Genomic DNA, 25,376 nt, shown 5'->3' with positions numbered 1-25,376 from the left:
CAGAATATGACCATCATTGTAAATACATGAGCTCATATAGTTAGAGCTTACTAAAGCATGTATTCTTCTGTACAGAGAATGAGAGTGAGCCTGAAATTGAAAACCTTGCGGAAAGGACCAAAAGTGTGCTGGTCAAATGCTGAAGTTAGCTGTAATCGGACATTTTAAGGCACATATAAATGAAAGCTTTAGCGTAAGTTCTGCCGGGAAGACTCAATTGTTGCGTCACTTATTATCTTCTCATCTATCCAATCACGTTTTAATACTAGAAGTATAAAAGACCCGTACTTACACGTCTGAGTTCGCAGATGCTGACGCTTCACTCACCTCCATCCACCCCTCCACCAACAAGATGGGTTCCTCCATCTATCCTCCCCATCACCATAGGATTTCCCCTTCAACCTCCCCACCACCACCAGGATGGTCCCTTCCAATACCGCACAGGGGGTCGGCTGCGCCATCTTCAGGCGGGAAATGCTGGATACATACGGACGGGGCCTACGCCAAATAACTTTATTGCATATGTGCTTGCTGGGCTTTTATTAATGCATAATTGTTGAGTAACTATTCTCCTGAGTCTTTCTGGTAGAACCAGAGGAAAACTGACCTCACTGACTGAATGCCAGCAGTGTAAGACCTGAGATCATTTCCGTGGGTTTACAATTTCTGCCTCACTCTCATTCTCTGTACAGAAGAATACATACTTTAGTAAGCTCTAAACACATGAGAGCTCATGTACTTACAATGATGGTTGTATTCTAATGACACTATACTCTTCTAGAGCTTTCCGAAGTTTTGAATGGTTCTTCTGCTTGCCATTTCAATATGTCAAAACAATAATGATGCTGTATGCTTTCTGAGTTTTATTGACCATGTTTTTAAGTTTGTGGATGTCACTTTCCTCTTAAAATGGCTTGATATGATGGTAAAACTGGAAAAACTCAATGTTTATGATGATATTATAATTAAATAATATAAAATTTAATCATAACTAAAACACTTCTGTCCCTGTAATGTTGTAAGTAGTTTTGTGTAATGTAGGCTATTGGAGATCCGGTACTCTTTAATCACCTTAAGGATCACTTTATCACTTTAAGATCACCTTAAGGTTTCAACCGCAGGAACTTTCCCCAGGAACTAGGAACTTTTGGGGTGGTACTCGATGTGTTTACACCACATGTAAATATTTCCCCCTCCGAAAGTCCCTGCTGGCGAGGTAGTACTTTTTCAAAGTTAAGGAACTTTCGGGGGTGTGACTTGTGTGCTGAATATGCTGATTGGTTGTGTTCATGCCGCATTTTTATTGGATGACTCCATGCAGCATTCTATTTTAACCGCCATTTAAAAAAAAAATCTATTGCGGTTCGTGGCTTCATGCAGTAAGAGTTGTCTGTCTGCAAATATGGAATTTAATAATAAAAAAACACACAGCTGGACTGACGACGAGGTTCAGGCTTTATTAAGCGTATTTGTGGAAGAGGAAATTTTCTGCTCGTTCGTCCCAGCCATCTCACGGTCAATGTCCGCAATAGCTGATAACATGCTTATCGTCTAATTTTATATCTAGCATTACGAGCTTTCTGAACATGCTTAAGTATCAGTGCTCGTCTCTTCTCCATTTTGTTAAATATCTCGTTAGTAAACCAATACATCACAAACAACTGCAGCACAGTTTGAATCTCCTCCATACTTATTATAAATGTGGCGCTCAAAACTGATTACTGTCCGTCACAGACTGTGAGGAGCAGTTGCGCGCAGTTTACATAATCTTCCCGGTACTTTAGACTGCGGTGTAACGCAGAAAGCAACCGGTCTGGGGCAAAAAAAGTTCCTGGGAAAAAAGTTCCTCGGACAAATTGTGCCTGGTAATTTCGGTGGAAACGCGACTTTAGTCTTGGTAATACACCATATCGTCAGGTTTGTGTGTTGTGTGTGGTCATGTGCCTGGAAAACACATAGGTCCCTGTAATCCACTGAAATGACGTATTGTAAAATGAGTGCCCTGATAATCAGGTTGGGCCCCAAAAATCACAATTATGTCACAGGCGGGAAAATTTTAGGTTGGGCGGGAATGTCCGTATCCACCAAAATCCACCAAAATATCATGTTGTTTTTCTGTTCTGTTGTGTGTGTATAGAACATTTGAAGTCAGATTTGTGATCTGCAGATTAAAACAAAATTTTTGATAGTTTTATCAAAACTATCGAAAGGTGTGTCCCCTTATACCACCACCAAACTTGTTTGGGCATCAATGTCCTTCTATACCACAAAAAGTGTGTGTGTGTGTGTGTGTGTGCGTGCGTGCGTGCGTGCGCGTGGGCGTGTGTGTGAGAGAGAGAGCTTTATTGTGAGGATCACATTTCAACAGAAGATCATGCAGAAATCTGAAGGACTCAGCATCTTCCACACAGATGGACTATGACCACAAAATAAGAGTTTATGAGTTTATGAATGAGACACATTGAAATGATAGGATTAGATATTTCTAACAGTAAGTCACAACAACAGCTCCTGATAAACGAGGAGAGAATATGATAGGAGCTGTATTACAGAATATAAGAAGAAATCTGAAATGCCTTTCCTTTGTGTTACGTATCAAAACCAATAGAAAGATCAGGCTACAATCAGAGAGGTAAACATACATTTTACAGATTAACAGAGTAATACATATACAGGCAGTGTTATTTTTACACTTCTAAGCTCACTTAAGCATTCATGATGTTGACGTTTATTTGGAAATGTTTCATGAAATGTCCCAGATCTGCGTAGAGAGAAAAGGCCTAGTCCAGCTGGCCGTGTGTGTCCAGATCCGCTCTCAGCGTCCTGGGAGAAAAAACACACACAAAGAAACATCTATAGGACAACTCCAAAAAACATCACTTTTCTGAACGCTTACACATCGTACAAACAGCCTTGAAATGGGAAATTTGAATACTTTAAGATCTTGTAAGTGCAGAAATCCTGTGTTTAAGGGCACTACAGTTCGTCACTGCGTACAACCCTTAAAAGGACAAGTTTGTAGCTTATATAAATATTAATATGAGCTTTTAGGGGTGAACAAGGTAATAATATATGCTCCTGTTGTGTGTTTGATGGAGTAATGAATAGATGGTGAATGTATTGTGTTCTGCAGGTGTGTGTATAGACACACAGATGGTGAATATATTGTTCTGCAGGTATAGACACAGATGGTGAATGTGTTGTGTTCTGCAGGTGTGTGTATAGACACACAGAGGGTGAATGTGTTCTGCAGGTGTGTGTATAGACACACAAATGTGTGTGTATAGACACACAAATGGTGAATGTGTTCTGCAGGTGTGTGTATAGACACACAGATGGTGAATGTGTTCTGCAGGTGTGTATATAGACACACAGATGTGTGTGTATAGACACACAGATGGTGAATGTGTTCTGCAGGTGTGTGTATAGACACAGATGGTGAATGTGTTCTGCAGGTGTGTGTATAGACACAGATGGTGAATGTGTTCTGCAGGTGTGTATATAGACACACAGATGTGTGTGTATAGACACACAGATGGTGAATGTGTTCTGCAGGTGTGTGTATAGACACAGATGGTGAATGTGTTCTGCAGGTGTGTGTATAGACACACAGATGGTGAATGAGGTCATCAGGACAGGTGAGTGCTCCTCTACAGGGATTATGCTGAGCCTCACTCAGATTAACACTGATCCGATTAACAGCTCTCCAGCCCTCTGCTTCAGTGCTGTAAGACTCAGAGAAACATGTGAGAAGTGCTTTACACTTCCTTTATGAACTTCCCCAGCTACTGTATTTATCTTGTCATCTCAGTCAGATGTGGGTTTTTTTTCCAGAAGAATGTGCAATCATTACAGAGTTTCCCAGTTCTTCTGGTTTTCTGCAGGGTTTTCCCCTTGATTGACATCTCATCTCGATGAAGTTAAAATATTAAAGTTAAAAAGTTTACGTGATGCAAGATTATTTCTTTTTTATGGCTCAGAGGAATATTGAGGGTGTCAGACAAAGAAAAGCCTCTGATGCTGTAAAATGATAAAAGACACCAATGTTCAATAAATGCATTTGCAAGCGCTATTAGTTGGAGTATCTGCCAAGAAGTGCAGTTGTGTAACTGGGCGGTTTATGGTTACCAGGAAAAATGGTAAATTGACATTTATATAGCGTGAGCTTGTCAGCGCAAACACAACTCATCCAGTCAGAACTTAGATTCAGAATGACTACTTTATGTTCGGAGAAACCCAGAAATCACTATGATCACACTGTATAAAGCTCTGAGTTGAGTTTTTCTAAAGCGCTTTAGGTACAGTAATGTGGTTACTGCATGCAAAACACATTCATTTCTTTTAAACGTAAGATTTGATCACATATCACATGGTTACAGCAAATTCTTGACATTGCAGGCAGGAGTGGGGTGATGAAATCAGTTGTAATGACAAGACAGTAGGAATCTGCACAATTACAAACATGTTCTCTCATTCTGGGTAAAACTAGTTCAACAAGAAACCCCAAAGATGAGCGAGGGAGATGAGAGTTTGTTTACTGAGATACTGGCTATAAACAAGTGATATAGTAACTATAGCTACACTAAACAGATCCACAGTTATGTTAATGAAGACGGATCAGGTCATACCCACGGCTGGGAATGGGGGGTTACGAGGGGGGACGACGTTCCAGTTCAAAGTTAGATTTTTTAAAGGAAATTAAAAGGATTTCTATATTTTATTCACTCAATAGCCTGCGAAGGAAAGTGATACGAATTCAGCACAAAAACATTATTATAAATGCATCGGTCGGTGTATTCTACATTTGGTTACACTACCGATTTTCGTGATTGGCCATAATATCTGCAGGTTGCAGTCGATGGACATGCTTGTCTATCAGTGCATGTTCTCAGAACCGATCTTCAGAGCAAACTTCAGGTAAATTAAGTGGGATGAACTGAGATTTTACCCGAAAATTGGAATGAAAACCATTACTTTTATAGACTTTAAATTTGATATATGGATAAAACAGAATGCAAATTTAATGCAAACTCTGTCTAATGATGTCTTGCCTGAAAAGAGACTGTTTCCGTTATGAGACACATACCTGTAGTAGAGCTGCACGATTAATCATTAGAAGATCAAACACCCACTCAACCTTATTCCTAAATGACAATGATTCGTCTACTAAAGCTCTGACAAGTCTGATCACGGCGAACATTCAGATCTGTGTTGGCACTACCGCTAGTCTATAGATATGAAACAGCTTCACAAACAGTATTTTAAACAGTATCATTATTACTGTGTTACAATTATTCATATTATCACAGAAGTACTGGGATAAAAGTTTATAGTTTGGATATAAACACTGATGTCTATGGTAGTGATCGAAATAGAGCAAATCACCTTTTGAAAGTAACTTGACGCTTCAAATAGATTGTATCAACTATATGTTAAGATATATAACTAGTAATTATATTGTTACACCAGTAGGTGTACAAGTGGCTGTTAAAAAAATGTATTTGTCATTGAATCATTCATTCAAGAGATTCATTCAAAAACACTGATTCATCCAGTAATGAAACGAGATAAGTGAATCATTAAATAATTTATTCAAACAGATTTAAAAAAAAAATAATTTGAATTCATTAATTTTATTTTTAAATAGACTGCAGCAATTAACATTTTGTCAGAACCTCTAGTAAATGACATGCCATTACATGAATATGTGTCTATTCAGAGCTGTGAGAGAATCGTGATCTTAGTTTAAAAACAAAAAAAGTTGTGATTCTCAATTTTCAGAATTGTGCAGCTCATTGAGTAAAAGCAGTATCACAACCTCATGTGATGAAGCAGGTTGTGAGAAGGAAGGGGAGATCAACTCATTTTTTTCTGTTCAAAATATTCTTCAAAAAAATTATAATCAGCAGTTGAAATTATTTCTGAAAATTCTTATATTAGAATACATATGTTTAAACACCAATGTCTATGGTTACATCCTAAAAACACACATTATTCAATAATATTATTATGTATTCTAGAAGTATTATCCAAATTATTTACATTTAATAATGACATTAACTTCCCTTTCTCTTAAAACTGGATTCCTCTTTAAATGAGTTTAATAATTGTTGATTTTCAAAGCACTAAACTGAGAGTTCGCCATCCAAAACATTCTGCACTTTTTCTACTTTAACCTGAAGACAAATGTTTTTAAAAGGTTTCTGTGACCTGTTAAATTCTGCATGTACATATGCAGATTTGTATGCAATGGCCCGGTTTCACAGATTAGGCCCTAGTTCAATTAGGGCATTTAAGTAGCTTTTATAAACATGCCTTAGAAATATTTGCATCTTGAGACAACACAATGGCACTGATATATGTTAAGATTTGTCAGTACAAGTTGCTTTCAGTTCAGACAGCTCAAATTTGCATTTTAATCTGGGACTAAACTCAAGCCATGTCTGAGAAACAGGAGGAATGTATCTTTAATTTGGCCAGATTTAAACAGGTAATTATCTCCAAGCAGAGATACTGTTGAATGAAGAAAAGTTTGTGCCACACACAATTCATAAATTGAATCAACTAGAGTCTCCCCAGTAAATCTCAGCCATTTTTAGCCCTGGTTATAAAGATGGACAACATCTGATTCAACAGGCTCAGTCATGTTCTACCGGTTTCGTCTATTTGTTATTGAACTATTCAGACCTTTGTTGTGACATAGATTTGCTACATATTGCATCACAAGGTATGACGCTGGAAAGTACTTACCCCTCACTGGTTGAAGGTGTGTCTTCACTGCCCGCACCCTGTTGCTGTTTGGCATCAGGCAATGACTGTGGCGGCTCACAGTGCGATGGCCTATGACCCGACGGATGGCGTCCGATGAAAGAGGTTTGAAGGCGAGGTCTGACAGGTTCTCCCCAAGGCCGAGGCAATGTAGACGTACATGAAGGTGTCCATGTGTAAGGGAGTGGCGGGTTCTCCTGACAGAACACAGCCCGGGCTTCAAAATACGCTTGAGAGCCAGAAACACTGGAGGTGTTTGATGGAGTCCACTTCCCAGTTGGGGGGCAGGTCGTGGATGGAGGGCTTGGCACTGGGTGGTGCAGAGTGGGACAGGAAGGTGGAAGCCGTGTCCTTGAGACAGGGGGAGTCGTTGGGGGGAAACCTTTCGAGTGCATTGTTGTGGTCTCGCCCTCATTGTGGGTCTTGCATCCTTGATGAGGCGCAGAACCTCGCAAGCCTGCATTGTATTCCTGTTCAATGCAGGAACCCTGCAAAGCATCCGGCCTCAGTGGCTGAGCAGTTGCTCTCTGCATGTGTGTCCTGTTGGGGGGAGCAGTCTCTCTTTGTGTTAAAGTGCGGAGTCGCTGCCCTCTGCACTGTGAATCACGAGCCCGTTCCTCAGCGGGAAACCCTACGCTGCTTTCAAATGTGTTGTCCATGAGCATTTCTGGGGGTGGAGGCGGGAGGCTGTCTATATCCAGATGCTCAGGTTTGTCAGACGGTCTGGGTTCAAGCGAACGGATGCTACTCTTGATGTTCCTACTGGTGATAAGTGCTCCTCTGCTGGACTGCAGCAGTGGGAGAGAGCATTTCTTGTTGTTGCCCCTAACTCTCACTGGTCTTTGGTCTACAGGACTTTGTCTTGAATTATCCTCAACCCCTTGGCTAAACGTATTAATGAGCCTCTTGACAGCATGTCGCCCCGGTGGTTCTGGAGTAAACTTTGGAGGAGAGCTAGATTGTACTGCCCTGAAAGGCCCTTTGCTGCCATACTGGAGGCCGTAGTACCTTGCTGAGCACTGTCCTACAGATGAACCTCTTACCATCTTTGTCCGTACACGGCCTCCATGATCTTCTGGGAGATTTTTTTTTCTCCTCCAGTGCATGTTCCTCGGGTTTCCTTGTTCTTCATTAGGATCTGATTCTTCTGCTTTGCTACACAAGCACTCGGCGGATTGCGAGCGCTTTGGCCGTCTTAAATGGCGGTGTTTTAGTTTCATCTGAAAGGTATTGTCTGCGGTTTTTGGCCGTCTGATTTTCCTTTTCAAGTTACTGGTCTTGACTTGATCTTGGTTTTGAATGCCACCCTGATCTGGGGGAAAGCTGGAGTTTGTTTCAGAAGAACCACTCATTGTTCCCCTTGTCTTGTCGGTCAACCTCCCTAGCTCATCTTTTCCACTGACGTCATCCTCAAGTTCAGCATCTTCATCATCCTCATCTTCATCATCATCATCATCATCATTATCTGTGCCTTCCTCGTTGGTATTAAGGAGTTGCTGATCTGGAGAGCAGCCAGTGGTAAAGACAGATGTTATTCCAGCGTTTGCTCCAGATCCCAAGCTCCCTCTATTCCGACGGAAGCCATTCTGGCACTCGTTGTCCGCCCCTATGCCGCTGTCCTCACTGTGCAGCGCAGAGTCCTCTGGGCCAGGCTTCCTGAGGGCAGCAGCTTCCACACGGGACATAACCTGCTTCAGGCGCTCCTCAGCCGCATGCTTAGCCAGCAGCTTTTCTCCTAAGACCTCAGACAGGGACCCAAAGTAGTCAGCTAGCTCCTGTAAGGCTGCGTCACCCAGGCACTTCACAGAGTCTCCCACTGAGATCATCTGAACTGTGGAGTGAAGAAGCATGTGCTGCAGCAGTTCGGAGGGAATCTGTTTCAGGTCGTTGCTTGGTTTGGTCGTAGGTGGATAGTCTTTAAGTAAAGCGGGCCATTTCATGTTGTGTCCATGTTCCCTCAGCAGCTGCTCGCCTTCAGCGGCCATTTCCTCCAAAGCCTGGTTGATCTCTTCGTAGTGCACGACTGCTACAGCTACTGCGGTCTGTATGGAGAGATGGGTCTGAGCAGCCTGGCTCACAAGCCCTAAAAGAGACTCGTATTTGGAAATGCTGGGGTTCAGGTATGCATAGGCTGCCTGGTGGGCTTTCAGTATGAACTCTGCCTTTGACTGCGCATAGGAATTTTTTCTCAGTCTCTGTTTCCTCTGCCTCCTCCGCTTTCCTTGCTTATCTTTTGTCCGTATCTCCTCTATTCCTTCTTTCTGGTTTTCTAAGAGGCCCTCTTGTGTACTCTGTTCATCCTGAGAGCGGACCACATCTAGCATCTTCACAGAAGCATCTTCTTCGACTGTCACAGCGGCATCACAAACTATATAATCGACTGAGGATCTCTTACCTTGAATGTGTTTTGCATTCTCTTGTATGTCTAGTCCTTCTGAAGCAGTGTTTATCTCTGCTTTGATTTGCAGTTGTGCCCCATCAGAGGGCAGGTCAGGAGTTTTCTGGCTTTCTGGTGTTCCAGAAAGCAAAGCTTTTTTGCTGAAGAGTTGACCTTTAGAGGGAGAGCACCCCATGTTGATGGGAGAATCCTGTTGCTTTTCTTTTGATTGCCCGCAGATTTGAAAGTGGTGTGTCAGAAAACCTCAACTTGGTTCTTGTTTACGTAACATACCAATTGTGTACCGTTGTCCTTTACTGTCCCTGTCCACAATCCCTGTCTTTCTCTTCTTATTACCGCTGGCCAGTTGGTTTTGTATGCCATTGAGAGCCCAGGCTGAAGAACAGGATTGAAGCTTCCAGTAACCCCCCCCCCTAAATCACGCTACAGGAATAAAGCGCATGCTTAAGAACATAAGCTCATCTCACTAATCAGATTCCCTGCTGGTTACCTTGTCTTCTATTCTTTTTACCACTAGTTAATTCTGATTGAAATAACATTATATATGCGTTAGAATCAAGACATATAGTACAAATCTTTAGTGACTTCAGTTTTTTCTACATTGGAAACAATTTTCAAAAAACAAACCTGTTTAAGTGACTGTATCAATTCCGTTTCTGTGAAATTGAACAACAACCAGCAGATGATGAATTAAGTTCAGTGTGGCTTGAGGTTGAAGTATTTATAGATGTTTACTTCTGACTGAAATCCTCCCTGGATTTATGCCAGTGATGTCTGCAATCTAAACAGTGCGAAATTATCCACAAGAATCACAAGTAGTGGCAGACGCTGATAATGACATTAAAGTTCAAAGCTCAAATCAGTTTTTATAGTTTATTAAATGTACAGATTTACATATACAATATGCAAAAAGAAACAGTACAGCAAGAGGTGTGTAATTTATGTGCCATTGGTCAGATGTAGCAACGGTTTGGTTCGATATTTTTAGGATTACACACTTCACCATCATACAGCAAAATTCATCAAATCACCGTTTTAGCAAGTTTCATCCTAGGTTACATGGAGTATTTATATATGTACAATGTATATCACTGCAAAAAATGCTTTTCTTACTTAGTATTTTTGTCTTGTTTCCAGTCCAAATATTAAAAAATTCTTAAATAAAGATGTCTTTACTAAAGTAGTATTTTTGTCTTGTTTCCAGTCCAAATATTTAAAAATTCTTAAATAAAGATGTCTTTACTAAAGTAGTAAAATGCCATAAGATATTATGTCTTGTTTTCTGGGAATATAAATAAAAAATAAGTGTTTTTTTGCTTAAAACAAGCAAAATAATCAGCCAATGGGGTAAGAAAAATTATCTTGTTTCTGTTTGAATTAAGATTATTTTTCTTACCCCATTGGCAGATAATTTAGTTTTTTTTAAGCAACAAATCACTTAATTTTGATTTCTTTCCCCAGAAAACAAGACATAATATTGTATGGCATTTTACTTATCTAGTAGATCAGGGGTCCCCAACCTCCGGGCCGGTCCGCGGGTCATTTGGTACCGGGTCGCACAGAAAGAGTAAATAACATACATTATTTCCGTTTTATTTATAATCTGAGTCTGAACGATGTTTTATTTTGAAAAATGACCGGATTCTCTCCGTTACATCCGTCTATGACTCACTCTTGGTGCATAGCAACACGCTGGTCTCGGTCACGTGACACGTTACCGCTAAAAATAAACTCACAAGCTAGCAAAATGAGTAAAAAACAAAGTCTCTGGAAAGTTTCTTTGCGAAGGGGAAACGGCCCAGCGAGGAGACAGAAGAAGAGCCTACGACTTCCGAGAAAAAGAAAGCTGCATTTAACAGACAATACCAGGAGTCCTACTTGAAATATGGATTTATCGCTAGAGGTGATTTACACGCACCAAGCCTGCTCTGCATAATACGTGGCAACCAGTTCTCTAATGAGGCAATGAAGTCTTCAAAACTGCTTCGCCACTTGGAGACCAAGCACCCGCATTAAAAGACAAGCCTTTTGAGTATTTTGAAAGAAAAAAGTGTGAACAAGAAGGCCAGAAGCAATTACTGAGGGCCACCACATCAATAAATGCGAGTGCACTAAGAGCATCATACTTGGTGGCTAACCGTATTGCTAAGGCTAAGAAGCCATTCACTATTGATGAAGAATTGATCCTTCCCGCCACAAAAGACATTTGCCGTGAACTTCTAGGAGACGCTGTGGTTAAAAAGATAGCACAGGTGCCTCTTTCAACTAGCACCGTCACTCTGCGCATTGCCGAAATAGCAGAGGACATTGAAACACAATTGTTGGAGAGGATAAATACATCACCGTGGTACGCACTCTAGGTTGACGAGTCAGATATTTGGTTGACAGATACTGACAACAAGCCAGGCAATACTACTTGTTTATGTGCGTTATCTTTATCAGGAGGATGTGCATGAGGATATATTATGTGCACTATCGTTGCCAACCAAAACCACAGACGCAGAACTATTCAAGTCGCTGGATGACTATATATCAGGAAAACTGAAATGGTCCTTTTGTGTTGGCATATGCACAGACGGAGCTGCTGCCATGACTGTACGGCTGTCTGGTTTAACTGCTCGGATTAAAGAGGTTGCACCAAATGTGAGTCTACGCATTGTGTCATTCACAGGGAAATGCTGGCTAGCCGAAAAATGCCACCGGAACTTTACAGTGTATTGAATGATGTTGTTAAAGTAACCACATTAAAGCACACGCCCTTAACTCACGTCTGTTCGAGCAGCTTTGTGAGGAGATGGACACGGAGCACAGACGCCTTCTCTTATACACAGAAATAAGATGGTTATCCCGAGGGAGATTGCTGGCCAGAATGTTTGAATTATGAGAGCCGCTACAGAGATTTCACCGCTGGCAGCACATTTCACGAGGAATGGGTCGCAAAACTCGCTTACTTATGCGACATATCTCCCAGCTGGTATACGATCACCTGTCTTCGCTTTTAAAATAGTTGGAGCGCTAGTTCCCAACCACAAAAGACCCACAAACTGCCAAGGAATGGATTTGCGACCCATTTGTCAACAAACCAGATGAATCCAAATATTGTCTGATATTAAGTGTCTGATATACTGTGGCGCAAAAAAGGTTGGGGACCGCTGTGGTAGATGCATCTTCATTTAAGAATTTTTTGAAATTTGGACTGGAAACCAGACAAAAATACTAAGAAAAGCATTTTTGCAGAAGATGAAAAATCCAGATTATTTAAGAAAGTCTGAAAGATTCACTGTTCTGGCCAAGGAAGTGTATGTTTGTTTCTGGAATTGCTGGAAGAATACAAGACAACACTTTTATTTTTATCTCGTAGTGTGTCTTTGCATCACCCGGAAATGGCGGCGCACTGTGGGGTCTATACCGCCAAAAAAATCCTCAGTCTTGATAGTACTGAAAACATCTTTAGAAATTACACTGATCTCGATCCCCGATGGTGCTACACTAGGGCTGATGACGCCTGGAGTGATCCGGTCTGCTACATATTGTACGGTAATGTCCGCGGTGGCTGTGTCCTCTTTAATGTGTTTAGCCAACCTCCCCATAATCGATGCCCTCGAGTTCTCCGACAGCTCCCATAGGACTATGTAGCACTTTGGGATAAAATGACAAAAGATTATGCCATAGTTGGATGCCAGGATGGCCGAGGCCTGAACAATGTGCCGCTGTTCGGTCTTGTTTCTTTCAATATAAATAGGAATAAAGCAAAGCCAGACAAACAGATGAATCAATATGCTGAAGATGATGACGCCAGTCTCGTTGAAATCATCTGGCACTTTTCTACCCTTAAATGCAATAATGAAACAAATGAAGGCCAATAGAGCTATGTAACCATGCATCACCGCAAAACCTATGATGGAGCCCTCATCACAGACAACATATTTTTTTAGGCCACTCTGCTCAGGCCACTTTATATCTGGTCCTGGAGACTTTCCTAGAGTCATCCAGAACAACAGGATGATTCCCTGAGCACCGGTAAGCAGGACCAAATTGATAACAGGCTTGTAGAACTTTTTAAGCTGGTGCTGCTTGACCGGATCAAAGGCCAGGAAAGCCAGGAAAGTGCGGAAGGCTTTAACCAGGATGCAGGAAACGCAGAGGGTGAACCCGAGACCGTACAAGGCTTGCTGAGCCCTGCACTGGTGCTCGTTCGGCCGGCCGATGAACATGATCACGCTGGCGAAGCTGACCATCAGCCCCAGGAACATGAAACAAGACATCGTGTTGTCAGCCTTTTTGATGACAGTGGTGTTTTTGTGCACACTGAAAATGATGAATGAGCTGAACACTAGCATCAAGCCTATCGCGGTGGCCGCTAGCAGAGCTATGGGATAACTGCCATCCCAAACCAGATAAATCTCCTGGAAATACTCGCATTCACTTGCTCCCGTAGTAGACCATTTTCCTTCGGGACATTTCAGGCATTCAGGGAAATCTGAAAAGGAAAACACACTTATTTAGTCATCAATTTGAACTAGGAAAGCACAATATATAGTCAAACCAAAAATGATTCAAACACAGACTGAATGAAAATTTCGTCAATGGTGGGGAAAGAGTTCAAATAATAGGCTTGTTGGCAAGAAATACCTCTGTGACATACTGCCGTGAAAAACGCAAATGCAGTTACTACATATTTTGTCATAACTTTCTGTTTTGACTGATGGGTTTGGCTTACCATGCTCAATAATTGAAATAATAAATATAAGACACTTGAGGCTGGGACAAAGGGTTAATGTGATTTAAGCAAAAATGTGTTTGTTTGTTTGTTTTTTTTGGGGGGGGGGGGGGGGGGGGGCGCTATAGCGCCACCTATTGGACAATATGGGTCATACTCTCTCAACCTCTCCTCGATTTTTGAAATACCATATGGCCAAGTTTCAAGTCTCTAGCACTTACGGTTTTGGGCTGCACAATCAGTTTTACTGCAGAAGAAAAATACTAATAATACCAATCCTAACATTTACAATAGTGTTTCAGCACTTTGTGTAATAATAATAATAATACGACAATCTGAAGACCGTTCCAGTGTTGCTGTGTTCTGCTATTTGTAGTCAGATACTCTGTATCAAAAATTTCCAAGTGAATTCTGTGAATTAATTCTGATTTACCGTATCCATCAGTATATTTTCCTTCAGAACATTCAACGCAGTTGTAGCAGCAGGGGATCTTGGACTGGTTCTTCGCAGTGCCAGGTGTGCAAGAGTTTGAGCATCTGGCCAAGGGTATCTGGAGGACAAAAGAGACACATCTCAGTGATGGTTGTTTTCTTATGGTGGTGGTGATCGAGAGAATAGCAAAAGAAGAGACAGCACAACTCACGCTGTTATTTATCGACTGGAATTCACTGAATATCTCCACGTCTCCTTTTTTCAAGAGGAATTTCCCCACAATTTCAATAATTCGTTCATCATCTTTTTCCTTCCACATTATGAGGTCGTAACCATCCACAAAGTCACCATTTTCGTCAAAGAAATATCTAGTGCCATCGAGCGTGAAATTCACACTGTGCATACTTTCCAATAGCTGCAAAAGAGTACAAGTGTTCTTGAGATTAAACAAGAGATTAAAAGGAAACACTGGAGAATATGGTGTTTGATCGGTAACACTTTACAGTAAGGTTCAATTAATTATCTATGAACAATAAACACCATTTATTAATTTAGGTGAGTGGTTCCCAACCTTTTTTTTTCAGTTGAACGTTTTAGATGTAAAATATTTGTTTGAAGTTCCCCTGGGATTTTAAAGTCTGCGTGAACCGGAAGTTGCAAACGACTTTTCTCAAGTGTTGTGACGCATTTCCGAGTGAAACGGAATATTGAACAGAGGGCAGGGTTTTACTTTAGCGCTCCTCTTCTCCATCTCTCGCCCATAGCAGAGTAACGGTTTGAGGGGAGTGGTTAAGCGTTTAAGCAACCCAGGCCGTCAAACCTATGTCATCAGAAAAAGAACCATTCCAGACCGGAAGTAACTTTTCAGACTTTGATTAAAGATAACCACGGCAAACTATTTTTTTCTGTGTATTAACTTGCACGGATTAATTGTTCACCACAAGACTAGTAATATCCGCTAACAAAGTAAATAGGGTCAATTTTGATTTCATGCCGACTTTAAGTTAATAATATTAGAATATGCCATATTCGCATGTACTCGGTTTTCTGATGTCGGTTAATGGTCACATGCCAATGGAAGTAAATTAATGACAAATGTATTTGAAATAAAAAAGCATGTTGAACTGCACTAATTGAAAATAAAACTATTGCTTTAACAGTTCTTGCATTGTAATACACTGTATTTACAGGGCTTGCATTTTAGGGGCTGCAATTCAACATGGTTGTATATTTAAGCTGTGAATATTTAAATTCAAAAAATTTCACACACATTTTCAGTATTTAAAATTCAATAATCCACATTCGCCATCCAGACTTCACTTCCAAAATATTCATTCTGTTCAAAAATTAAAACCTATAATTTTTGACAGGCAATATTCAGTCCATTTTATTTTGCTTAACAAATTCACTTCCACAAATTCAGTGGTTCAAATTCGACAGAAAGTTCAACGTTGCACATCCGGGAAGTAGAGTTGTCACGGTTTGGGTTTTTGCTTCTTGTTCTTGTCATTGTCATGTTTCTGTGTCTTTCATGTGATTCCCTGTTTGTCATGTGATCCTGCCATGTGTCTTGTCACTTGTTAATTGTCTGATCATTGTTCACAGGTGTTCCTTTGTCTTGCAATTAGTCTGTGTATTTAAGCCCTCATGTTTGCCCTGTGTCTTTGTCTAGTATTCAATGTTTCATGCCTTTGTTTTGTGTTTGATTACGTGTGTTAATTAAAGTTGCGTTTGGGTTCTCAACCAGCTTGCCTCCAGTGGATCATTCGCAACAAGAGTACCAATCTCCATCTGCTATTGCCCCATTACGCATCTTCTGAAAGAGATACTGAATCTCCTGATCAAAACACAGGCGAAGAACAAGCAGAAATGTGAACTTTAAACAAAAACAAAAAACACTGGCAGGGAAAGAGTTCAATATACAACCATGTTGAATTTCAGACCCTAAAAATGCAAGCCCTGAAAATACAATGCATTAAAATTCAGGCACTGTTAAACCAATAAATAAATAAAAAGTCAATTTGTGCAATTCAACATGCTTTTTTGTTTCAAATACAGTACATTTGTCATTATTTGTCTTCCATACACGACAAGCAAGTAAATAGAAAAATTTGTCAATCTTTATTAGAGCGTTTTATTTATTTTGACTGTGCTGGAATGTACTGAAACCTCTTTTAAGTTGTGATAGTGTCTCAGTCCACATTACATTCACACTGCAACCCAATCAAATTGAATAATAATAATACTTTTATATGTTTTTAATATTATTATCATTAAGTTTTAACTAATTAAAAAAATATATGTTGTAAATTAGTTATTGAATTTTGAAATAAAACATAATCAAAATATTTATATTCATGTCTTAAATTCTGCACTTTCCAAAGTTCAAGCCCTTGAGCTTTAAAGGGGTGGTTGAATATGATTTAACTTTTCTAACTTTAGTTAGTGTGTAATGTTGCTGTTTGAGCATAAACGACATCTGCAAAGTTACGACGCTCAAAGTTCAAAGCAAAGGGAGCTATTTTCTTTTAAAGAAATTGCATTTTAAGGACTACAAAAAACGGCTGGTAGGGACTGCACGACATTCCTCCCGGGTTAGTGACACCACCAACCCTAGAATTGGATACTGAGCACCCACCCCCTAAGCACGATCTATAGATTATCAAGACAGAATATGCTAATCAATGACTAAAAGGCAACTACACAAGCTCTTGAAGATCCACCCCCTGTGCCAGGAGCAGAAGCTCATTTGCATTTAAAGGATCAGACATGAAAATGGTGCGTTTTTGCTCACCTTCAAAAAGTGACAACTTTAACATGCTATATAAAAATATCTGTGGGGTATTTTGAGCTAAAACTTCACATACACACTGGGGACATCAAATACTTATTTTACATCTTGTGAAAAGGGCATTATAGCACCCCTTTAAAGGACAAGTTCGGTATTTTACACTTAAAGCCCTGTTTACAGACCGTATCTGATGAAATAGAACGGTTAAGATTAAAATTTGGACACATGCTCCTGTCCCGAGAATTTTAGGTTTATTTAGCTTTTGTGGACCTATTTTGCCAAACGCGTCACACCCAGATTCTTCCGTTGAGAGCTTGAATAATAGACACCAGTTGGTGGCGATAATGCACCTTTGCCAATTGCAAGCAAACCGCTGGCATTTCATTGAATACACAGAAGAAGCAGAAGAAGAAGCGGCGGAGGAATATCGTACCTCACACAGCACATTCAATACAAGTCAATGGAGGTGGACAAACACTACGATAAAACCTGTTGGAAAGCATCTTTTTCAGTGATTTTTTTTGGGATCATATCAGTGAACACCCCTGACCACTCGGTGAGTTTCACGTCTTTGTAAACGAAAGTTTAATGTGTTTTAGGAAGGAATCTGCCAGTGCACATAGACAACCATTGTGGGGGTGGGGGGGGGGGGGGAAGCTAAATAAACCTAAAATTCTCGGGACAGGAGCATGTGTCCAAAGTTTAATCTTAACCGTTCTATTTCATCAGATACGATCTGTAAACAGGGCTTTAAGTGTAAAATACCGAACTTGTCCTTTAAACAATGCAAATCCTTGAGCTTTTATTTTGTTGGAAAACCGATAAAATGCTGTAAACTTTTGTTCACAAAAATGTTTGAAATTATGCAAATGTATAGCGGTAATGTGGTTCTAGGTTCTAGATCTAGGCTAATGTTGATTTCTACATATACAAATGCATTTTTAATATACAAACAGTTGCAACAATTAGCATCAGTAAATGTATTGCGAACGAGCATGAGTTAACCATGAGCATTAACCTAATAAACGTCATGTTAATCAGGTGAACCTCACGGTGAAGTGTTCTCCTCTTATTTTAAGTTCAAAGCGCCGTGGGCTTGAGAGATCTCACCTTCCAGGGAGGGAAGTTGTTGTCTCCGGAGCAGGCGGTGTCGTTGCAGTCCAGCAGTGTCCTGAGCCCGTGTGCTATAGCATATATGGCCACCCTCTCCATGTAGGCCTCTCTCAGGTCCACTGCGTACAGCACGTCATCTGCAGAGCAGTTTCTGGGCCAAAGCGAGCAGTTCAGTCTCAGCTGCTTGTACTCTTCTATGAAGGCATTTCTTGCTCCTGGCGTCGGCCTGAGGTTTCTCAAGTAGTCTTCAAACCCTGGTATGTTTCCCATGGTAAAGGATAAGCCAAAGATTTGACCCACTTTGTTTATGTCGTTCATCTTTGTTAAGGGCCGGTAAATGGACCAGGCGTCGCTCGCGATCCAGACTCTGCTTGTGTTGGTTTGGATCATCTCCTTGAAAAGCTTCTCCACCAGCTGTGGCTTCAGGATGAGCAGCACCACCTTGGCGTGAGACTCTCTAATGCTCTTAGCAGCATCTTTGATGTACTTATCCACATCGACGTGGTCCAAGTAGTGCGTTACCACTTTCTCAAAAGCGACACATATTGTTCCGGCTGACTGTTGCGCAAAGCTTTGGTAGGCGGCTCTCCCGTAGTCATCATCTCCATACACGACACCAACCCAGTTCCATGAGAAATGAGACATGAGCTTGACCAGCGCCTGAGTCTGGTAGATGTCACTGGGAATAACACGCATGAAGGACGGGTACCGCAGTTTGTCGCTCAGGACTGGAGCAGAGGATGAGGTGCTGACCTGTTGGCAGATAAATATTATGCCTTAACACCGTGTCCTAAACAGATTTGATGCTGCAACATGCAATCAAAGGCGTCTTTTCCATGTTAATCAGAGTTTAGTCCGATACGTGACAATTCTATTTTAGAAACGGTTTGGTAACACTTTACAATAAGGTTTAATAAACCTTAACATTAGTTAATGAATTAACTAACATGAACTAACAATGAGCAATACATTTGCTACTGTATTTGTTAATCTTTGTTAATGTTAGTTAAAAATCCAACTGTTCATTGTTTGTTCGGGTTACTGTAGTTAATAGTGCATTAACTAATGTTAACTAATACAACTTTTGATTTTAATAATACATTAGTAAATGTTGAAATGAACATGAACAAAGATTAATAAATGCTGTAAAGTGCAGTTCATTATTACTTCATGGTAACTAAATAATGTAGTTAACTAATGTTAACTAATGAAACTTATTGTAAAGTTTTATAAACGGTTTCTATCCCTGCGACAATGCGGCTGAAACAACATCATGCAAAATATGATAATGATATTCTCAGGTACTAATTATGTGCTGAAACAACACAATTTACCTCAGATCCTGAAAATAAATAAAAGGAAACTCTGAAAAAACAAGTGTATTCTATGTCAAAGAAGACTGTTTCAGTCACTCATGTGTTTTTAATAATGTTCAAATGGCATAACATTTATGATGCTCTTCCCCACCCACAAGCTCTTCTGATTGGATGATTTTGGACTGATTTGGTTGCGAGTGCAGACAGACCCCGCCCACAAGCTCTTCTGATTGGCTGATTTTGGACTGATTTGGTTGTGAGTGCAGAGAGACTCCGCCCACAAATGAATCTGTCAAAGGAATCTTATCGCATATTGTCAGGTTAGTACACGGTGTCATTTCACAGGCAAAATCCAGTCATTCAGTAGGAATCTGCGTGATTGGGACGTTTGTGTCAGGACGGAAGATTCCCCCACGCATCTGATTCAAGTTGGTCACACAAATTCAACAGACCAACCGAAAGCTGCTTGGTTTGAAGGTGGCTTCATTGTGAGCTGTGCTTCATACATCGCTGATGTGTCTGCACTTTTAGTCACTTATAATGAAAGCATGACTGGTTTACTGACTGAGTTACAGAGAGTTTTACTGGTCTGAAAGCAAAACTGACAATTTTGTCATCAGAAGGAGGATTCAGCTCAGCAAGTTCCTTGTAGCGTCAATCAGACACGCACTAACAATTCATTATATTTAATGAATAATCCAGCAAACTCACTCTCCCAACAAAGGTCTATGAAACTCCCCACAAAACTAACATCACAAATAAAACTTACCCACTGGCAGAACCTGGTGTCCTGTTACAGGACACATTAAGACTGATAACAAGTTTTACGACCCCAAAAGAATTTCCAGAGAGTTGTCGTGACTCTATCTTTATTCTTTCTGAGAAGGGAGAAATAAACGATGTTATATATTCTATATATATATAACCACTTGAGAAATGTAAATGTATCTAATTTTCCCATCTCATGATTTTCCTTTTATGTGGGTTGGCTTATGTTTTCTTGTAAACTCTAATGGGTCAATGTTTCAAACTTTGCAAACTATGGTTAACCAAAAATCATATGTGACACGTTTGGTCTCTATAAACTCCAAATTTCGTCCCCCGTTTGTTAATTTACATTACATTTGGCTAACTTTGTGACGCATTATTATTATAAGAATCTTTAAGATTCTTTTTTTAAACACCCAATGAAGTCACATATTCAAATGCCTCCTAGAACACAATGGGTCGTAAAAAATTCCCTCCAAAGGAAACACTTCTTATTGGCTCACAGACCCCCAGAGGGTGTGACATCTTCATGCTTTAAAAATCACTGATCACAAGATCAGCCGCTCTCTTAACCCTCTCTTACTCTTTTGGTCCTTCCTGAGAAGTCCTAATGTGAAGATGATGCTGAACTAGAAGTCCCCCAAGGACCCCCAAGCTTGTGCCAGGCTTCGGCCATGTCTATCCATTCACCAAAGATACTCTAACTCCAACTGGTTCTCTCTCATCAAGACAACATCAGCAAAGATCAACTGGAGCCACCACAAATTGCATCAGGACAGTTTAATTCAAATGGGTGAGACATACAATGCAAGTATCAAACTTAGTCTCATTATTTGATACATTAAGTATCCTTACCCCTTTTTAAGAAGGGCACGTTAGAACTAAACTGATGGTTTGCTCAAGGCTGATGATCTGCTGAATTTCAAACAATGCTATAACTTCTTGCTTTCCTGTATTCTGCTTCAGTCTCTTTCCCTTGGTAAACTGTATGCATGTATTGTATGTGTATGTTAGAGTAGTTTAAATGTTTAGTCTAGTTAATAAAGTCTTGTTCATATCACACGTAAAGTTGTCCGTGTCTCAAGCTCATATCCGGAGTCACTAATCATAGATTTTTGGCTACTTGCTCTTAGTAGTATAAGTAAGAAAGACATTTCTCATTCCCCGGAAATGTACATTTCTATTAATCAATTAATAACCAATATTGAGAGAATAATGTAGCTACATCAAGTTAATCCGATTAACTGATCCAAATATTCATAATCAATTATAACAAGTTATGATCGGTTATTAATATTTCATAGAGCTAATTTGCTACATCCTAATATGACTTGTGTGCTACATTACACATTTCCTATAGCTATATTTCTGTGATGGATAGACCAACATTAGTTTACAACAAGTGTTAATCAGTAGTGATCTTTCCGTGTTTTAATCTACGACTTGTGTGCTACATTACACATTTCTAGAGGTATTAGGCATGTATAAATAGGCAGTGTTGTGTGTAATGCGTTACAAAGTAACGCATTACAGTAACGTAACTTTTTCGGGTAAAAAGTAGTGTAACGTGCTACTACTGAAAATTTGGTAAAGAAACGTAGTTACTTTTTCAATTCGCCACAACGTTACTTTTCCCAGGGACAGATTTGACAGCGACAGTGTCTTCTCAGCTGCACGCTTGCAATAGTCACAAGCTCCACACGGTACGTGACAGAGGCTGGAAGCAGAGCAGTCAATTCTGTGAATTACACTACGCAAACTAAAAGTAATACTACCTACCGGATGAAAAAGGGTTGGCATTTAAAACACCAAATATTAAGGATTGACATATAAAGCAAAATAATATTCGATGACTGTTCAAAAATCGTACCTCTCCCCCCACATGCTCACCGGTAAGACGGCGTTCACCCAAATCCCGCTCCGACATTAAATTTCTCTGTACTGTAGGCTAATAGGCCTACGTGTTGTAGCCTAGTTATTAAAGAAAACGATTTAGTTTCATATTTATGTTTAAATAAAATAATTATTTTTTAAATCTAATTTATGTTGATTATATGAAAAGTGAAAAGCATGAGTTAGATCATAAGATGCGCAATCGGGAGACAAATGGAGTGGGCAGACATGATTTTGACCACTTCATTAAGTTTGTTTTTGTAGAAAGCCTTTCTTTAAAGTGAATTCCATGTCCCTCCGCCATGTCCCGAGCGCTTAAGGCTGATGATCGGTTTTTGGGGACGCACCGGCACACGTCGGCCCGCCCCCAATTCCTTTCTTCCTGGACGTGCATGAAGAGGTCATGAGACTACTCAGCGGCCTCTTCTGCCTTCTCTGTCCTCGATGAGGTCGCGGCCAGAGGGTACACTGGGGTTCCCCCCTGTGGAGTGTTCTGTGGCAACACAACTGTGTCCCCGCAGCGCCTCCACTGGTGTGGCGACCCTAAGCACCCACCCACCCCAAAGCATGTAGGTTTTTTGTCTACTCCGGTGGCAGAGACCTATAGAGCTGCGGGGCTGGCTGCCGCCTCACTGCATGCTATGCCCATCCTTCAGGTCTACCAGGCCAAGCTCCAGCTCTTGCAAGAGCTGCATGCCGCCACCGACCTCGCTCTATGGGCGACAAAGGTGACCACACGCTGCCTGGGTCAGGTGATGTCCACATATGTGGTCCAGAAAAAAAACTAGCTTAGTCTGGTTGATATGTGCGAGGCTGAGCGAACCCGCTTCCTCAACTCCCCATATCCCAGACTGGCCTTCTCGGCGGCGCAGTCGAGGACTCTGCCCACAGTTCTCGGCCGCCCAGAAGCAGACTGAGGCTCTGCTCAGCCGCCGGCTCAGCCGCCTCAGCCGCCTCAGTCTGCTCGCGCGGGGGCCCCCTCCTCCGACACTCCCCGGCGGCCCTAGCAGCAGCCTTCACCCAGGCCGTGACTTGAAGGTAATCGCAGGAAGGCGCCCCAGTCCGTACCAGCCCCACAGCAATGCGGCGCTCCCATTACGGGCAGCTCAGAGATGGGTTGCAGTTCTTTCTAGGAGGTGGTTGCAGGGCCACTCCTTCCCCCGGGGGAGAACCTCTTTTTTCCAAAGAACTGTCATTCCCATCTCTGAGCACACAGAGTTCTCGGACGACAGTGCGCGCCACCCTCGGGTCCCGCCACTCTCGCCCTCCTCTGTCACACAGTTCTTGGATGACAGTGCGCGCCGCTCACAGGCCTCGCCACTCTCGTCCCCCTCTGTCGCCAGACCCCTGGCAGAGCAGGCCCCCGTGGAACGCTGGTCCTTCCCTGGCCTCCTCTGTCAGGACGCGGCTAATGACTGTGCCCCCACACCGGGCCGCTATGCCACCCACGTCCAGGCCGGTCATTCCGCATTGCTGCACCACCAAGGGTAGGTCTGTGGTTCGCATAACCCTGCTGGCACAGTCCTTAGGAGCCTGGCTAGAGCTTCCAACCTGTCCCGCTGGGTCGCGAGAACCATCAGGCTCGGCTACGCGATTCAGTTCGCGCGGTCAGGGGAGTCCGCTTCACTATGGTCGGTGGCAATGCCCCTGTCATGAGAGCGGAGGTCGCCACCCTACTGGCGAAGGGTGCTGTACCTTCAGCCGAAATGAGTTCCGGCTTCTACAGCCCCTACTTCATTGTACCCAAGAAAACCGGTGGGTTACAGCCAATCCTGGACTTGCGCCTCTTGAACCGTTCCCTTCACAGGCTTCCGTTCAAGATGCTCACGGCCAAATGCATTTTCGAATGTGTAAAGCCACAGGATTGGTTTGCAGCGATCGACCTGAAGGAAAAAAAAGTAAAAAGTTACTTTTCACAGGGGGTAACTAAGTACAGTAACGGATTACTTTTTTAAGAAGTAACGAGTAAACACTGCTTTTTAAAAGTAACTTCCCCAACACTGTAAATAGGTTAGTGCACCGCGGCAGCGGTCGCGGCAGCTGTGGTGTGAAGCCCTCATCGTGTGAAGACCGAAGAGTGTAAAGACCAACGACTCTACCTGTGCGACTCCACCGAGCAAGGACACCGACAAGGCACTTGAGTATTACTTTCTCGTTATTTGTTTTATCTTCTTGTTGTTTCCCCTCTCTTTTACTCAACTTTCAACTGATCTTTTTGTTTGTGAGCTCTCTTACACCATGTGTTTTCTAATCCCTACTATTACTAACATGCGTAAATCCAATCTCACACGTCGGAGGCGGTACAAATTCTAACAACCTGCGTACCCTTCCGATGTCTTCTAGTACTATTTTCTCTTTTCCTATTGGTCTCTGTAATTGCCAGTCCGTGGTAAACAAAGCTGATTTCATTACATCTATTTCTAGTCATTCAGGTCTCAGCCTTTTGTCCCTCACTGAGACCTGGATCAGACCAGAGGACACTGCCACACCGGCTGCGCTCTAAAGAAAACAACCACCATCAGCAGACAATTTACCAATCCACAAACTGACACTCACATTTTACCAGCTAACACACACATTCTACCCTTCTTCTACTTGCTTTCAGAGACAGAAGACTCAAAACTCCTCCTTTCCAATCACCCTACTACCTGTCCGCTTGATCCTATTCCCACTAACCTATGTTGTAGCAAAAATTAATTAAACAAACATCACTGCGTTAGAGATACTCATAGTCAAATTATAAAAAGAGAAGTATTTATTCTTGCAAGAATAGGAGCAGTCTAATACACAGTTGTTACCCTGTGCAGAAGAGTGACACCACCAGACAGACTGAACCACCTTTTTATCCTAGTTCTTCCAAGGTCTTCTTCCCCCAGAGCCTTCCTCCCAGTAGTTTTCCATAGACAAAGGAACCATATCTAGTTTAGATTTGTCACTAGTTGGCCCACTAAGCCCCCCTGTATCAAATGGCCTTCTGACACCGGGGTCAGAGGTTCTTGTTCGTCTGTTTTCTGGAGTGTCTTCCCCTTCTGCCTCCCCAGGTACATAAACACATAAACCTGAGAGCAGTTCCCTGTTCTCACACCGTACTGCAAATGGCAAAACACATGAAAAATAAAAAAAGTCATTGAAACATAAAATCTTGCCATAACACCTACTTCAAGCTATTTCTTCCT

General features: G+C 41.5%; 2 protein-coding genes across 2 annotated transcripts in view; both read right to left on the bottom strand.

The window, feature by feature from the left end:
* Positions 1–2,326: 2,326 nt before the first annotated feature.
* pcare2 (photoreceptor cilium actin regulator 2) lies at positions 2,327–9,625 on the bottom strand. Its single transcript, XM_079584877.1, has 2 exons — positions 6,751–9,625; positions 2,327–2,823 (listed from the first exon to the last, which is right to left on the bottom strand). Exons 1-2 carry the CDS (start codon positions 9,339–9,341, stop codon positions 2,781–2,783), a joined length of 2,634 nt encoding a protein of 877 aa, XP_079441003.1. The 5' UTR covers positions 9,342–9,625; the 3' UTR covers positions 2,327–2,780.
* A 249-nt stretch (positions 9,626–9,874) lies between these two features.
* The window catches only part of olfcb1 (olfactory receptor C family, b1), a 32,832-nt gene continuing 17,330 nt past the window's right edge, over positions 9,875–25,376 (bottom strand). Inside the window, exons 3-6 of the mRNA XM_079584876.1 lie at positions 18,221–18,976; positions 14,531–14,734; positions 14,320–14,437; positions 9,875–13,646 (exon numbers count right to left, since the gene is read on the bottom strand). Coding sequence (XP_079441002.1) covers positions 12,517–13,646; positions 14,320–14,437; positions 14,531–14,734; positions 18,221–18,976 — 2,208 coding nt within the window. The 3' untranslated portion in view covers positions 9,875–12,516. The remainder of the gene's footprint in view (positions 13,647–14,319; positions 14,438–14,530; positions 14,735–18,220; positions 18,977–25,376) is intronic.

This window comes from Phoxinus phoxinus (assembly GCF_949152265.1).
Source record: "Phoxinus phoxinus genome assembly, chromosome: 16".
NCBI lineage: Eukaryota > Metazoa > Chordata > Actinopteri > Cypriniformes > Leuciscidae > Phoxinus > Phoxinus phoxinus.
The sequence above is the reverse complement of the archived record's forward strand: the minus strand, read 5'-3'. Positions and strand labels throughout refer to the sequence as shown.

Coding starts and splice junctions, on each gene's coding strand:
- pcare2 (XM_079584877.1), bottom strand. CDS start 9,341: ATGGGGTGCTCTCCCTCTAAAGGTCAACTCTTCAGCAAAAAAGCTTTG. Junction 2,824..6,750: donor ACACCTTCAACCAGTGAGGG/GTAAGTACTTTC, acceptor TTTTTCTCCCAG/GACGCTGAGAGCGGATCTGG.